Here is a 12,657-nt window from a genome sequence, read left to right as displayed (position 1 = left end):
ACAAAGTGTACTATATACGTGGTATTTTCTTTTCCACAAAGCACGCCATCCTTTGTCATGGTAGCCAGGTAAGTGAAAGTGCACCAAGCTATCTTTGTGTAACTATCAACAGTTTCTATTTCTGTGATAAACAGTTTCTCTCCTGAAGACCCAGAATGCAAGAGGCCCTTAGGGTCAGAGGGCTTTAAATGCCATCCTCACTAGGATATGTTTCTTCTATATCATAGAATAGTGCGGTGAGGGATTTAAATAAAAAATGTAAATCACTTCAGGAAATAAAACGAGCATTTCCAGTGTTACTTCTTAACAGTAGGTTTTGTAATAAGATGTTGAAAACCATCTTTAGGTCTTCCTTAGCATCTTTAAGTCTTCTTTAGTCTTCATGCCACAGAGGCAAGCTCAAGTATTAGGACCTGGATACGTTTCAGGATGCAGTTTTTGGGTTTGCCTGTTTCCTACAGTTCTCACTTGGATCTAGTATTATTTATTGTTGTCGTTAATTACTTGGAACGAGCATGATTAAATTTCAAGATGATACTAAAGCTTGTGTTTCCTGGGCAGCTGACATAACAGCTTGATGCTGCTGGAAAGCAGTGATCTCACTTCCCTCTCCCTGTTCTTGGCTACAGAACGTCTTTGCCTTTGTTTGACTTTGGCATTTTTTAGACTCTCTAGATCCATTTAATTTGTTGAATTGGTAGGAAGGCTTCTGGTGTTGTTTATTTGTTTTTCTGGAGTTTTATACCACTAATGGATTAAATTGGCTCTCATAGAACAGAGGCTATCAAAGACTATTGACAGACTTTCAAAAATAATCAGAATATGTTCAGCATAAACAGAAGGTTTTATACTTAGACAAAAGTTAGCAGCTGCATGAATGTAGGATATGGAATCACCACTTAAGCAACAATATGTAGAAAAAGATCTCAGTTAAAATAGATTAAAACTGAAAACAATGCAGCAAATGTTAGACTGTCACAAAAAAAGGATGCCATACATGGATGTGCGTTATATTTTATGGCGTGTTACATACGGATCCACATATATTGCTCTGCATGGATACATATATGTAACACACCATGAAAAATAACATGTGCAGAGCAATTCTTCCATCCTAACTTAGTGTTGGTAAAAAAACAAAACAAAAGCAGTTACATAATTGGGGAAGGAACAAAGGAAGTAGGATTTAAGAACTCGAAATTCAGAGGACAGGAATAATATTTGTGAACTCAGGTTGGTGCACAGCATTAATTTTTAAAATAATTTTTTTCCTACTTTCTGTTACTACTTAAGGCACTTATAGGTGTTACTAATACTTTTTTCCATACTAATTATGTTTAAAATTTTACCACATAGTTAATTTATTAATTATTAATGATACAGAATCTGTGAATCCTTATAAAATTTATTTCTTGGCCTTGTTGTAGTATTCTTTTGCGGTATTTAGTTTCCCTTGATGCTTAATTAACAAAAGCAGAAAGTTAACATATGCCAAAGTTCTATGCTACAGTTATCTTTGTGACACAACATGTCAGTCATACCATTTTCTCATTTTGTCTCTAGTTGGCATTATATGATATTAGAAGACAATTTTCATATTTAAACTCTGTGATTATCTTCCCACGCAATATAAAATGGTTCTTTCATCTGCAATGGCAAATAGTGCTCTGTTTTTTTTATCGAAGTGAGCCACACCAGCAACGCTATTCAAATAAAATGCGACATTGTATTTTTTTTCTTTTTATTTGCAGAAATTTTCTAATTGGAAAAATCCTTCCTGTTACAACTACTTGATTCAGAACATTAAACTTTTTATTATTCCCCTTGAGATGTAGAATCTGTCAGTTGGTAATATGAGTAGTAAAGCTTACGTCAACAGTGACAACTTTATAATAATTTTTACCTATCAGAAAATATATGTTATGCTTTGCAACTTCATAAGTATCTTCAGAATAATTCTAGCTAAGTAGCTTATTTCAGATTTTGAAAACCAGATGAATTTGGAGAGATGTTGCTTTGTACAAAAGAAAAATCCTATAGCATTATAAGAACAGATGCTTGTAGAGGGGGGAAAAAGGGAAAATGACACATTGGTGTATACCACTCAAGTTAGTTCAGAGGTCATGGTTTGGGTACTGTACCCTGACATAATTGCTTAGATGAACTCTGAAATTATTTCCTGCCCATTTACTTTACTGTCTCAGTGAGAAATATCTCGGGCAAGGGAAGCTTTGTGACACCTCAGACAAAGAAAATGCAGCAAGTAAGAAAGTTGCGTTCTCTTAAATGTCTTGTATCAGAGGAGGTGGTGAACAGTCATTTCCTTTTCATCTTAGTGCCACTCATGCTTTTATTGACTTCTGTCCTATTCATATGTATTTCATCATATTCTTTTGCTCTGAGGACAAAAATTATTATTTACACATCAGAAAAGGTATCTATATCAAGTTTCAAAAAAGTAAAAATCCACAAGACTTGAAAACACTGTGAACATACCTCCAGTTTTACAGCACAGCTATAGCAATTCACCAGTACGCAAGAAATACTCAACCATATTGAGAGTTCTGTTTATTATTGTGAGTAGTGTTTGTATTGTTGAACGTTTAATTTTTCTGAATAGCAGCTTGTCCAATGAGCAATTAGTCATCTATATCACTGGCATGAATGAACCTGTTCTGACAAAAAATACACACTGTAGGAATTTATAGGGTGATCCGCAGTTACAAAGCCCCATTTTCCCTTACCACAGGCAATCCATGTAGAAGAGTGACGCCTGTGTGTTTTCTGTGAATTCACCCATCAGGGGAATTCTGGGGATTGAGTTTATTCCTTCAAGGGACAAAGCAGAGACTCAGTACCCCATCCTTAATCTTCATACCCCCTCACAAGGTAAGGGATGTCCATGTTTGAGCCTCTTGTTGCTGTACCACTGGGCTTTACCAGCTTCCTGCATCCTGTCCTGCTGTTTTTTGCAGGATGCACTGGGGTCATATGTTTGGTGTTTTGAACAGCACTTTTTAAATAGATACAGTATTTAATTATCCCCAATACTTGCAAAACACACTCAGAATCACAACAATGTATTTCTTTCTGAAACAGTTGTGAATTTTTCTGTTTGGCAAACAATTGCTTATTTCTGATGGGTGTTGAGTTTACCATTTGTCTTTCATTTTTATTCTGGTATTTCAGCATTGCTTAATCATTTTACTGATAATTAGCTATTCTCATTAAAAACTTTGAATATACAGCAGATACCTCAAGTGTCACTTTTCAGAAGTCCTGTATAAACTAATGTATTTTCTTTGGGATTTTTTTTTACCTGTGCATGTATTTGCACACACTTCAGCAAACATTCATTTGTACACAGACACAGTCAGTATAATCACTTTAAGTAATTGTATTGGAATTGGGATATAAGACATAACTATGTTTATTTAATTGATAGACCTGGTTAGTATATTTACTATTTATTAAAATTACCTTTTTGGATTTGACTAATATTAAAATATTATATTAAATATTCTTATTAAACTAATGTTTTAATAATATTAAAAGATCCCTGCACTATTTTGCAGATACCTAAAACCACTGAAATTCCATGTCTGATATCACAGACATATCTGGAGCTCAGAGTGAAGATCTACATCTTTGCTACATTCACTCTGAGCTTCAGATCATGTAAGAATTGTATTTGCTGGAATTATCTGAGTGATGATAGAGGAGGAGAAAGTGGGTGCTCTCTTCTCTTCATTAAAGACTCCCAGGCCAGATGAGTGGAGAAGGTTTCTTTTGAGCAACTAGCAGAATCACCTATTATGGTTTAGTTGGATTGGGTGCATCGTTTGGGAAAGGGATAGAAACAGGCCTTACAAGGACATAATGGCCGGCAAATTCTTGGAAAGCAAGACAGGTAGAGAACATAAGTAAAGCTGAGAGGGAGAAAGCAGGAGACAGCTTATCTCAGCAGTCATGAAGGAGTGCATTTTCATAAAAAACTTACAACCCTTATATAGGGAAAGAGAACTTCAAGAGCACGCATTTCTGTAAACTCAGTGGATGAGCTCTTATAGTATGCCAGTTGAAAAGGCAAGAGCTGGTGGTGGGGGGGCACTCTTTGACCATTATTTTTCAAACGTATTTATTGTGAAATTGTGAGAGATAGATTAATTACAATAAGGTTGGAAAAACAAGAAGCATAATGTTTGTCTTCAGAAAGAAATGCAACAGCTAGGGAATTGTAAGTCAGTCAATATGCACAAACAGTTTGCAAGCACTTGGAAGATAACAGATGAGTAAAACCAACATGAATTTATTATGAAGAAATCATTAAACAGATTTAATGCTCTTATGTGAGCAGTTAACTGACCTGGTAGATAGGAGAAAAGCTGTATATCTGATATTAATACCTTTTCTCATTACATTCCCATAAGTATGGCATAGAGAATTAAGGACTAGGTGAAAGTGAGATTGAATGGGTAGAAAATGACTGGATAACCTTGCCTAACAAATAGCTGTTAATCAAACAAAGGGCATATCATTTAGCATTCAACAGATAGGTGATACATGTGGTTTTGTTCCATGTTTTCCTGATAACCTGAATGATCTGCTTACTAAATTTGCATACAGTACTAAAACAGGAGGGCCTGAAAATGCAATGGAATTTTGGCTGGTAATTAAAAATTAGTTTAGAAAACTAGAAAAAAGCTCTAAAAATGTAATGAAATGAAAGAAGAGCAAGTGCAAAGTACACTACTTTGAAATAATCAAATGACATTTTAAAGAATGTAGTATTTGAATACTGTGGCAATAATTCCAAATAATGTGGAAATTACAGTAAACAAAAAACTGAATGTCATGTTGGAAGGAACACAAATACTTGACTGAGAGACATAAATGAGAATATAAAAGACAAGATAAGTGAAATAATTATTGTGCTTTATTCAGCATTAGTACAATCTCAGCTGGGTACACCTAGTATACACTGGGTACGCTTAGTCCAATCAGTTGGAGAAAGTACAGAGCACACTACAATTTATTAGTGTTTTAGAAAACAAGCCCTATAAGGGAAGAAGCACGTTTTATTCTTGTTTTCTAGCCAAAGTAAGGGGAAAGAGATATTATTCAGAAAGTAAAAATAAATAAAAAGTTAAAGAAGAATGAAAAGGAAAGTTGTCACTTTCAGGGATGGGTAGGACAAGAATTGAATTAAATTTGAAGCAAAAAATATTACATTGCTATAAGGTTAGATTTTCCAAAATCTATCAGGAGTAACATGGCTATCACCCTCTTTGGGGACATATTTGGGAACAGTCGTATTATCTCTCTCCATCCTTTTTTTTTCTGTTGTCAACTTCATTGACTAACCTGTAACCTTAACAACTGCTGAATGTAAACCCATTGAAAATAAATTATTCACAAGAGACTTGGTAATTTCTTTTCTGATTCTGAAATGGAGTTTCTGCTTGTCTTTCTGTGATGGTAATAATTTATGTTTTGACCCGTGAGAAACTATATCCAGCTGCAGGTAAGTTAGGATATTAGTAGAATATCTTATATTTAGTCTCTTTACTAACACTGCCACATCAAAACTGTAGAAATAATGGTAGTATTCTAAATGTAGTTGTTGATACTGTGTATAAGATGGTACGCACTAATTTCCAAGGATATGAAAAACTAAGTAGTGAATGATTCTTGTCTTTTGCAGTCACTTCTCATCTATTTATATTGATAATACAAAAAAACCCTGAAAACGTTTGGTCGAAGTGTAAGAAGCTTAACAATAAGCACAGAAGAGTAGTATAATTTGGACCCCTATGCAGACTGATACTGTCCTGGAAAAAAACATCCTTTTTTTTGGTATTTAGGATTGCTTTTACTTGTTGAATCACATAAAAATAATTGCAGTGTTTACATCTAGAAAATAGAAAGCATTCTATTTAGAAAAAGATTATAATTGGTGGTCTTAGCTTTCATCCAATTTCTAGGTAACCGTGTTTTCCTTCCACCTGTAGTAAACTACTTGTATCTATTTAAGCACAATTTTGTATTTGAATGGGAACTTTTCATATAAATAATCTAAACAAGAATGCTAAATGAAAATAATTTTTATTTCTTGAATATAAACACAGACTGTACCTTGGCTGAAAAATATTCTTTGTGTATATATCTTTCTGTCCCACACAGAATATTTGATTGTAATCCTTATAGCTATTGACTTGAGCTTCCCTATGGCATTTGAGTAGAAAAAATGTGTTTAACTTCATTTAAAAATTAAAAAAAAAAAAAAGACACCCCCCCAGACCTTATTAATACTTTTAATACTTATGATGCTCATATTTATTGCTTAGGCTAATTTATATTTCACTGCTAGTCACCATAGAACCTATATTTGTATCACCATAGTACAATCATCACGGCTATGGTTTCAGTAAAAAAAAAAAAAGAAACAGTAGCTGACTATGAATTCTGTTTTCTTAAAAAGTCTAGCTATTGTGTTCTTGTTAACAGGAAATCTTCTACTGAAACCAACATTATGGTTATGAACACTTTCATTTAGTGCAAGTACTCCGGAGTTCTGCAATTAAGTTTTGTATTAATGGCATTTAACAGTCTATGTCCTTCCTCCCCATATACTTGATTTTCTGCATTGGTTAAAAATCATATTTTGATTCTGAGTCTCAGATTTTTCCATGAGATGGCTTTTAAATTAATTTCACTACCGGTCTTTTATCAATTTATTTCACAACTAGTCTTGAATTCTTTGGTAAAGCAGCGTTTCAGTAGACACCTTTTGGAAGAAACTTCAGTAATTCGAAAAAATGGCTAATCCAAAAAGAGATTTTTTGGATTCCTAAAGATTCCTAAAATTATGTACATTGACTTTATTGTTACTTGTAGCACCAAAAACACTGAGTTATTCATGTGCTTTTTTTTTTTTTTTTAACAGCCTGTAATTCCAACCAGTCCACCAAGCAGCTCCACAACACCAACAAGTACAATGGGCATATCCTCAAAAATGGAGAACTCTGCACTCCAGGATGTTTTCATTCTGTCTCCTATGTCAGGACTTTATGGCCCCAGGTATTTACGTCCTAATGACTTTGAGGTTTTGAAAAATAGAAATTTACACTTTAATTTTACTAGATTAATAAAAACAAACAAAGAAACAAAAAGCCCCACAATCAAACTCAATATTCAGAAAAATTAAGAGCTAGACGTACATTAAGCAGCATATCATTATTTTGAGACACTTAACTTTCACTTAAATAGATACTGGTTGAGCAAAACTTGGGTTTACTCCTAAACCAAGAAAGCATTTAAAGAAGTCTTTAATCATTTAGTTTTATTTACTTTCATGGGACTGCTTGTATCTTATTCTAAAGCAGGCATTTCTGCAAGGGAAACCCTTGCCTTCTCATGTTATACCGATTCCTTGCGGTCTCTTTCAAATACTAGAAAACTCATGAATAACTGTGTTTGTCTTGTGTTTGTCTGTGTTAAAATGGAACCTAATGATGATTACATTAATTTACATTTGTTGAATTGAATAACTTTTATGAAAGTTCACACGTATAGCTTTTCAATTACAGGACTTTTCATTTGTAGTGTTTGGGAGAGACAGATATACGCTTTATCATAAAATGGCTAATTTCTCCATAATCTTCTGGTTTAATCTTTTTAGGGATGAAATTGGAATAATGTCTTGTGATGACATCAGCAAATTTGGAAAACCTGGAATGAAAGGCTCTGAGTCTCCAAGCTATTTTCTGGAGCATGAAAGTGGGAAATACTACACCTTAATTGAAGGTGAAGGCCCCCCTGTGGGCTCTGAGTATGAGAGAAGCAGAGCTACAGGAGTGAGGAGAAGAGAAAAAACACCCACTCATGGTAGGCTTGATTTCTTTAACATTCTAAATCGACTGAATTTACAAATTGTGCTATTAATACTGCAACACCCCCAAATATCTGTCATTCTTTGTTAGACCATGACCTGTTGGCTGTGAATAGTAGACAAAGGTTTATATGAAGGAATAATTAGTATAATTACAAGCTAACATTCAGGATCAGAACGAAGTTATTTATTCTGCAGTGCACACTTAAAATTTTGAATGAGACTAAACTCATTTGGATAGCTAGTATCTAGATTTTATTCAATTTCATTCACAGGCTCTTGGAGATTATTGTACTTGCAGTGTTCTGGAGTGTTAAACCAATGGAGGGCCTGAAAAGACTTACTTGTGGTATAAAGTATCTATAAGGCCCTCCGAAATTCAGTGATATATTAAATGGGTATAATTACATGCGTAGTATCCTACAATGTATTGTTAATACTAGAAATATATTTCAAAATCTTAGAATGGAGACTGCTTGAATATATAAAATGCTATTAAAAAATAATAAACTCTGGGTTTATATAGAAATGTCATGTTTATGTAAATCCGTATGGGTGTACAGGTATGCAAAGATATATGTGCTTGTAGATGATGCTGAAAATTAATTGATTAAATTTTTGTTGCTTATCTGTTAAATCTGATTTGCTTGGTGTTTGGTGAGTTTTAGAAGAATACTAATGAAATACAACAGTGTATTCTCCATATATTTGCAGTGGTGTTTATTTTGAAGGTAGTAAGTCATTTTTGTAGTTTACAGACTTAAAATAAAATGTTTATTTTAAATCCGTTATTATATCTGATTTTGAAAATGGCAGTATTTCTGAGCCTCAGAGAAAGCCATGACTCCTCCTTCTGATCATTGCATTCTATATGTGATGCCATCAATGAGTACTTCATTCACCTACTCTGAGACGAAGGTTTTTTTCCTTTCTCTCATTTTGTTAAAAAAGGTTCCTAAATTTTTTGTGTTTGATATCTAGGAAAGGGAGAACCTCTCACAAGCTCACAGTAGTAAATAAAAATGTGTCTGTGAAGAACACAGGTAATAAAAACATTCTGCAGTTCACTGGAGATAATACCAAAGGCAGTTATAGTGGAAGGTCCAATAGCAGCTGAAATGCAACACAGTTGGGGAAAAAGAAAGAAAAATCTTTAAGCACTCCAGGCACTGGTTCTGTTGGTCTGCCATAGAACTGGTCACTCTGGTGCAGGATTTGATACCATGGATGTTATAAATGTAGTTTCCCATGCTTCTTTCAGTTTAGAGATGGTGCAGCTTTCTCTTCCCTGTTCTCAGACTGAGGTGTTCTTACCACTATAAATGTTAGAAGAGAGGGCAACTAACAGCCCCAGATGCCAAAACAGATTTTGATAGTTAAGGTGTACAAGCATTTTCTTCTGTCAATAAATGTTTGCTGAGGTTTTCTTATTATATATGAGATATCTATGGCATAGTTTACATAACTTACCTGGGTTAAGGTTTCAACTTAACCTTTTGCCTAAGAACAGCTAATGAGTGACAGTTAAGTGATTTCACCTGCTGTTTCGAGAGCTGAGAGGGTAGAATTCAAGTGTGAAAATAGGACAGCTACAAGGATACTTCAAATTACGTCAAGCTGCAGTGATAATTCACTGCAGCTAGAGTGTGATAATTCACTGTAGCTAGACTTTCCTAACAAAGAACATCCAACTTTCCGAGTGTTGTTCTGTTTTTGTCATTCTAATAGTATGAAAGAAATCTTAGCTTATGTTTATCAAGTAAACAGAACTTTTGTCCTGTTTTTGTATTGTGCTAAATACAGCTGGATTTACAGTAAAAAAAGGCAAAATATCAATTTGGGCAGGATCATGTGTATATATAAATACACTACCTTTTCAGAATAGGGAAATTTTAATAGATCTTTATTATATGTAGGGTATTTTTAGTAAGTTGTACAACAACTTGATGCTTGAAAGAGTTGTAACACTGAAGAGTAGGATTCCATGTTCAGATTAATAATACTCAGTCTTTATCTCCCTGATAGGTGACATCATTTTATAATAAAATTAGAATGAACAATAGATCTTTAACTGTGATTAAAATTGGAGCCACATGGATATATTTGGCATGCTTTCATAAATTCATGCTGCATGATGACTTAAAATGTTGGGCTCTGTGCCAGATCCCAGTAATATGCAAGATTTTTCTTGTGTTTATGATGGACAGGCCTGATTTTCTATAACTTGGAAAGGAATATGCCTTTGTTTCAAAAACAATTGTTAAACCAGAATTTTTTAAACTACAGATTAAAGTAATCTGTCAATTAACAGACTTCCAAATCCAATTTTTTTCCACTGTACTAGAATGTTTTGTACTTTTTGACTTAAAGATGTACATTTGAACCACCAAAGCAATGATATGTCTGTCAGTGGAAAGACAGTGTTTATGGTAGATCCAATAAACACATATCTGATGCTGGAACCAGGTAGCCACAAGCAAAATAAGGAAAGTAAAACTTCTGAAGTCCTTCATGGTTGAACAGATGCTTTCATTATCGCTAGGACTCACACAAACCACAGTTCAGAAATACCTGCCGTGGACTTACCAGAATTAAAGTGATTATTAAAAATCAATCTCTGTTGCAGCTGGTAGTGGAAGGATACCCAGGCAGATGAGACCTTCAGTATTGATAATATATGCAAAATCCAAGGAGGCAAATAAGAAGTCCATTTTCTCAAACCATTTGTGAAAATTAAGCTGGTATTTATCATTGCTGTGCAGTGCATTGCATTGCAGTGCATTTTTTTATTTATTTTTTTTACCAAGAGTTATACTCTAGTATTAGTCCAACTCGAACATGGTATAGTATTTAGAGTTCTTGTGGCAATGCGTATCAGCCCTCTTCTGTTTATGTCTTAGAGAGGCAAAAACATCATAGATATGTTTTTCTCTCAGATTACCCTGGTATACTTGTATACAATAATTTTCTACTCCTCAGAAAAATATCCAAGTTGCAAATTTAAAACAGTTTACAGGTTACATTTGTTTGGGAAAGAACTTGGAAATAAAATAAGCAGTATGCAAAGTTCCTTTGTTTGGCTTGTGTATTTCCTGTTCTAAATTTCTATTTCTGATGTCAATCATGCTGTGGCATCTGGCATTGGTGTTACAAATCTCTTCAGAACTTCAGACCTTTCTTCTCTTTACTGTCATATTTTACTATGTTGATCTCATTTGTTATGTGCATTCTTATTTTCTTTTCCTTTTAAATGTATAATCTTTACTTGTTTCTCATTCTTTTCTGTATTACTGATTCTTCCTTTTCTTTGATTTATTGGGGTTTTTTTCTTAATTAATATTGTTCTTCTAAGGGTAAATTTGACATTAGGAGTTGAATAACACATTTGTGTTAAAGGTCGTTTCAGCTGTTAGGCAGGCAGGGAAACTACATATATTTTCTATACAATTAGTTGTGCTCTAACTTTTACGGTATGAGTGAAAGCATAACATGGGGAAACCTTAGTACTCTAGATATATGTTACATCTTCACTTTTCAGAAAATCATGTTACCCAGAAGCATACTTGTCTGATATACCTGTTCGTAAATCCTCCTAACGTTTTAGTAGCCAAAAAGGTGTATTTTGGAGGAATGGTAAATGAAAAACTGTATTACCATACAAATAATCCACAGAAAATACTTTTGTCACTCTAATCAACCTGGGGAAACTGATAATGAAATAGAAACTCTTGTTCGCATTTGAATTCTGTAATTATCCCAGAAACAAAACAGTAGCAAACTACTTTAAAAAATTTGCTTGTGTACTAAAGAAACACACTAAATTTAGTCAGCTGGCATACGGAAAAAGGAATCTTTGGCTTTATGGGTCAGACAGAACTTAACTCATAATCTAGAGGGTGTGTTTCTGTGTTTTGTGATAATAATGCACTCAGATAAGGCCAAAGTGCTGATGCTTTATAGTCAGTTTTGTACTATTCCTTCTTTAATGGTCTGCTATGAATGTTCTACTGATACCATAGTAGGGAATGACTAATGCACATTGATATCTTACAGCCATAGTGCTGCCACAAAATCATATAATTAAACCCCTAATTTCTGAATCTTCTTTTTTTGTTGTTGTTGTTACCAAACTGCACTCCATGTTTTCTTTCTAAGGCATTTGAAACTAACTGTAATCTGCTTTACATTTACAAGTAATTTCACCAAAGTGGTACTTTCTTTCAGATCAGTATAATGCCATATATGAAGTTTAATTGATCCTGAATGCTACAGCTTTAATAATGTATAGGTGCTGATAAAAAGGGTTGCTCTGAAGGATCATGTCGTGCCTGTAATTTATAGGCATTACTTCCACTACACCCTTCTATTTTCAGTCTTCAAAAAATTATATTGGTTTATCTTGAATTGTTTCCAGATCTAAGGCCTGTTTCTATGCCTACTGAGTACAGCTGGATAGGGGAGTCAAAAGACCAAAACATGTACAAGAGGGGAAGCAGAGGTGAGTATTTTTTTCTCTGCTGTTCTTCAAGAATTTTTTCTCGTTGTTATTTAAGAAGCATGAAGATATCACAGGAACTAAATCTATTTTTCTTGAGTGCCACGGAGAATCTAAAAGAGCCTGTTTAGTATCTGAGATTTCATGTTTCCATTTCTGAAAATTAAAAAGTTTATATTAGTAGGAGGGATTTACTCTAATTCTATTATAAAGAAAGATAAACATCAAGGGAAAAAAGCGTTAAAAGATTCAGCTATATGTTAATGACAAT

The 12,657-nt window shown here is 33.9% G+C and overlaps 1 protein-coding gene across 1 annotated transcript in view; it reads left to right on the top strand.

Moving 5' to 3' along the window:
* Positions 1-12,657, top strand: part of LOC141748602 (connector enhancer of kinase suppressor of ras 2-like) — a 209,861-nt gene that overhangs the window by 138,045 nt on the left and 59,159 nt on the right. The window contains exons 10-12 of the mRNA XM_074600940.1: positions 6,947-7,080; positions 7,682-7,887; positions 12,306-12,388. Of these exons, the coding sequence (XP_074457041.1) occupies positions 6,947-7,080; positions 7,682-7,887; positions 12,306-12,388 (423 nt within the window). The remainder of the gene's footprint in view (positions 1-6,946; positions 7,081-7,681; positions 7,888-12,305; positions 12,389-12,657) is intronic.

Source organism: Larus michahellis, chromosome 9, assembly GCF_964199755.1.
Source record: "Larus michahellis chromosome 9, bLarMic1.1, whole genome shotgun sequence".
Taxonomy (NCBI): Eukaryota; Metazoa; Chordata; class Aves; order Charadriiformes; family Laridae; genus Larus; species Larus michahellis.
This window is presented reverse-complemented; position numbering and strand designations above follow the sequence as displayed.